Raw genomic sequence first — 4,400 nt, forward strand, 5'->3', positions numbered from 1 at the left:
TTTGACAGGGCAAAAGTAGGATCTGACTCCTCAAGTGTCAGAGATGCAGGACTGCTGGCTGCTGCCTTCTGGAACGGATGTAGCACACCTGATATCCCAGTGCTCCCCCAGCATCCAGCTCCCCATTACCGGTGCTACTGCCCTGCCTAGGGAAGCAAGTTGCATTTCTTCCACATGAGCTTCCCCTGGTAAGGGCACATCACAGCAACACCGCTCCCCCCATACGCATCCTGTCCCCCACGGGGATGTGCGGTGTGACAGAACCGCATTAACCCTGCGCCGTTTGCAGCCCATCACCCTGCAGCTCCCACCAGCCCTGGCCTGTTACAGCTCCCCTGGCCTGGCTTTTGATAGGCTGCATGAAGCTCTTTTCGTTGCCTCAACTGAAGTACCAGATAAAAGTCACTCCAGTAAGAATCTGCAGCAGAAGATATTTTCTTACCCAGACCCAGTGAAGCGACTTGTTGGTTACCCGATCTCTTGTTATGCTCTGATTTGTTTACAGAGACAGCACAGCAAGCCAAATAGCTCACTCACAGGGATCAGAGACAGTTAGAGTTGCAAAAAGGAAGCAAGGAGGTGGGACAGAAAAAAAAAAACCCACCTTGGCACAAAAACTCACAAGCATGGGAGATCTGTTACCAACAGGTTAATTTTTAGACTTAACCTCTGAAGCATTAGAAGTAAACAAGCAATAAGGAAGCTTCTTCCTCAGAGAAAGCCTATTTTAAATTCACTGTAGCCCTGTGCCCAAGTCTCAGCTGCTTCAGGTTGTTACAGCTCTGTGGTCATCACTGCAGCCAAATCCACCTTACAGCTGAGAAGCCAGCCTTGGCTCTTCGCCACTGCATATAATTATACAGGGACAAAGAAGAGCTCAGGTTAAGCAGCAGCAGTAGTTTCTAGTCAATTATGTTGTTTCAACCCATTTTTCCATCTATTTCAGTCAAGCCCTGAGGTCTTGAGTTGAAAATTCAGATTTCTCTTACAGCTCTTCACCTAGGACCTTCCACATGAATTCTGGGACTGTAAGAGGCAAGACTTTAAAGAATGTATCATCCAGCTCAATAGAAATATCATAATTTATTCTGTTTGTATAAAAAAAGTTATAATCATGTAACAAAACTATGTCTTCATAAGAAGAAATATATTATTTCACATCATAAATAATTCAGCAAACATATAACCCTTGGCAACTCAAAAAAGCACTCGCCCGGTGCTTTCACGTCAGTGCTTGGGAAACGAGAAAAGCTGACATATACACACAGGATTACAGTACCAAAAAAAAAAAAATACTGAGGTATTTGGTTTCTCTAGAAGTTAAACTTTAGGTTTGTGAAGGCAAAAAACCAATGCACTAATGTAAAAATAAATAAATAGGACTGTCATATGAAAGGGGACAGCATCAGTGTTGCTCAGAGTGTCCAGGAATGGGAATACTGGTGAGCATGCTACTAAACATGGAGCAGGCTTAGGACAGACAGAAGACAAGGAGGAACAGCTCAGGAAGAGACAGTGTCCTTTGATCTCTGTGTAGACATCCAGATATTGGCTTTAAAAGTCAGCAGGAGAGTCAGTAACACCTAGTTGTCTGGCATCAGTTGAGCTCTTCTCCATTTATGACACTGTTCTGGGATGCATGGATGGTTCCCCACAAAACACGAATGACTGATGACACTGCCCCCGTAGTTATTGCACTTCTGAGACAGTAAGTCTGAGTTCTGACCATATTTTCACCTGCTTTTTAGCAGCTCGGGGAAGTGGTGATGGGGCTCTGAAGATAGCTTAAAGCACTGGACGAAGTGTGAACAGGGATGGAGACTGGAAAGTTGAAGACGGTGGTGGTCGATGCTCCTCTGTCCAATACTGACATAGCAGGGCTACCAGCTTCTGCTGAGCAGTTAGGGGCAAGGACCTGCGACTCAAACTGAAGCAGCTGCCCCATAAAGCTGAAGTTTGGGGAGATGATGCTTCTCCTCTGCTTCACAAACTCAAAGGCTTCATCCAGTTTGACTCTGTTGGTCCTCATGAGATAAGCAAGGCAGATGGTTGCTGACCGGGAAATGCCAGCCTGGCAGTGCACAAATACCCTTCCTCCATCATTTTTAACAGAGTCTGAAAGAATTAAAATACACGGTTAGCAAAGAAGTCCCACTGCTTCCAGAGGTGGGAGTGCACAGGCTGCTGTTTTTCATTTCTTTAGTCTGTCCCTTCCTTAGCCTAAAGAGTGCACCCCAGTGATTTTGAGACAAAGAGAGCCTTTGTCCCAAGGGAACCAGCAACTATTTTCATTCTGGGTTCCAATTCCAATTATACTAATAGCTCCTCCGGGTCATTTTAGCAGTCTCACAAGATTACTTTAATACTTATCCGCTAAAATTCACTAGCTGTTTTCTGCAAGACCAATGCCTCTTGATTCAAGATTTCAAACAGCTTTGTGAAGCTAAGATTATTCCTCCGAGTAGAATAAAAATCAACGGAAGCGTTCCCTGACTGTATCTCCCCTACAGAACAAAATTCCCCAATCGCAAGTGTAGGTTTTACTGGGGAAAAACAATGCCTGAAAATCACTTCCCAGCGTACGTTACCCCAGAAAAAGCACAGACTGTAAAGAGAGCTCATTTACCTATGAAATCAATCGCCTCGTTAAACCAGGAGCTGATGTCTGCCTTGTGGTTGTCCTCCACGGGGATACTTTTATACTGGTAGTGCCCTTCAAAGTGGTTGGGGCAGTTGGCCGAGACGTTGATTAACGCTGTGATCCCCAAAGCATCCAGCATATCTTTGCGGGAGGCATGGTAAGCGCTGCCCAGGTAGAGGAACGGCAGGATTTCCACCGGCCCACCCTAAAACAGAAAGGACGGGCAACCGGTTAACGTCGCTCGGCGGTTTTCGAGCGGCCTCTCCCCCCCCCGCCCCGTCGCGCACCGACGGCGGGGTCCGTGCCCGGCAGCGCTCGCCCGCCCCCGCTCACCTGGTCGTAGAGGGGGGTTCCGCAGGAGCTGCACCCCGAGTCGGCGCTGCCGGGCGCGCTGCTGGCGCTGAGGGGCAGGCTGAGGCCGGTGGGGGCGGCCGGCTTGGTGCAGAGCTCGGAGCAGGCGGACGAGAAAGCTTCGTAACCTCCTGCGGGGGGGGAAAGAGAGGCGCCGGGTGAGCGCGGCGCGGCCGGGTGGCGAGCGGAGCCCCGCGGGAGGCTACTGCCGGGCCGGCTGCGCCACCCCCCCCTTCCCCTTCCCCTTCGGCGGTGCCGGGGCCACTCACCCTTGAGGAAGCAGATGCGGGCGCCGCGGGCTTCCCGGCAGAGGGTGCCGAGGGCCAGCAGCAGCGTGCTGTCCCGCTTGGGCAGCTCCAGGTCGGCGCTGCGCTCGTCCAGCAGCACCACGGTGTGGACCAGCCCCTGGCGCAGGCGGGCGCGGAGCTCCTCGTTGGGGACGACGTGCTCCAGGGCCAGGGCGCCCTTGGCGCGGCGGCGGACGATGGTGCTGAGGCGGACGTTGCAGGAGCCGCGGATGTGCGCGGCGTTGAAGGAGAAGAAGGAGCGGCAGTCGAGGACGAGGCACTGCGCGGCGCGCTCCTGCAGCAGCCCCCGCAGCGCCTCGCACTCCAGCGCGCACACCCGCAGGTTCACCATGGCGGCTCCGGCCGAGGGAAGGAGGAGTAAGAGGAGAAGGAAGGCGCGGCCGGTGTCGGAGGTGCCGGTGTCCCGCCGAAGCGCAGCACCGCACGACCCAGTCCGGCCCCGCACGCCCGCGCCCGCCTTATATAGGGCCGCGCCGCCGGGCCGGCGTTTTCTCAATGGGGCCGCGTCACGTGGGGCGCCCGCGAAGACGTCACCTGGCGGCGCGCCAGCACGGGGCGCGCCCGGCCCCGCCGGCATGACGTCATGCGCCGCGGGGCCGCCGGCGCGCGCCCGTGCAGACCCAGGGACACATGGCTGCGTATACATATATACATACATACATACCCCCCGTATATACATACATACATACATACCCCCCCCACACACAAACCCGGGCATCCACACACGTATGTACATGCACATGTACATACACAGGGGTACTATACACACAAACACACACATGTAAACAGACATACACATGCACACACAAGCAGTTACCTGCAAAAGCACGTAGATATACACACATACACATAAACACGTACAGGTTTATGTGTATGTGTGTATAGATACACATACACACTTGCCTACAGACACACATATACATATGTACACATACATGCATATATAAATACACACATAAACATACCTATATATGTGCCTACACATTCCTACATATATAAATACACACATAAACATATATGTGCATACACGTTCATACATGCACGTACTTCTATATGTAAATATCCACACACATATATACATGCACATACATACACAGACA

General features: G+C 51.8%; 1 protein-coding gene across 1 annotated transcript; it reads right to left on the reverse strand.

Annotated features, from left to right (window-relative positions):
• Positions 1 to 1,064: 1,064 nt before the first annotated feature.
• Positions 1,065 to 3,741, reverse strand: DUSP1 (dual specificity phosphatase 1). The gene is made up of 4 exons (XM_082489940.1): positions 3,262 to 3,741; positions 2,975 to 3,123; positions 2,627 to 2,846; positions 1,065 to 2,115 (listed from the first exon to the last, which is right to left on the reverse strand). The coding sequence occupies exons 1-4, from the start codon at positions 3,629 to 3,631 to the stop codon at positions 1,745 to 1,747; spliced, it is 1,110 nt and encodes a 369-aa protein (XP_082346066.1). The 5' UTR covers positions 3,632 to 3,741; the 3' UTR covers positions 1,065 to 1,744.
• Positions 3,742 to 4,400: the final 659 nt, after the last annotated feature.

Source organism: Vanellus vanellus, assembly GCF_965231255.1.
Source record: "Vanellus vanellus genome assembly, chromosome: 13".
Classification (NCBI taxonomy): Eukaryota; Metazoa; Chordata; class Aves; order Charadriiformes; family Charadriidae; genus Vanellus; species Vanellus vanellus.

Bases quoted from the DNA above. Each gene is read 5' to 3' on its own strand.
- DUSP1 (XM_082489940.1), bottom strand. From the start codon at position 3,631: ATGGTGAACCTGCGGGTGTGCGCGCTGGAGTGCGAGGCGCTGCGGGGG. The intron at 3,124-3,261 runs GTGAGTGGCCCC...CCCCCCCCGCAG, and splicing joins CCGCATCTGCTTCCTCAAGG to GAGGTTACGAAGCTTTCTCG. The intron at 2,116-2,626 runs GTAAATGAGCTC...TAATTCTTTCAG, and splicing joins CGAGGCGATTGATTTCATAG to ACTCTGTTAAAAATGATGGA.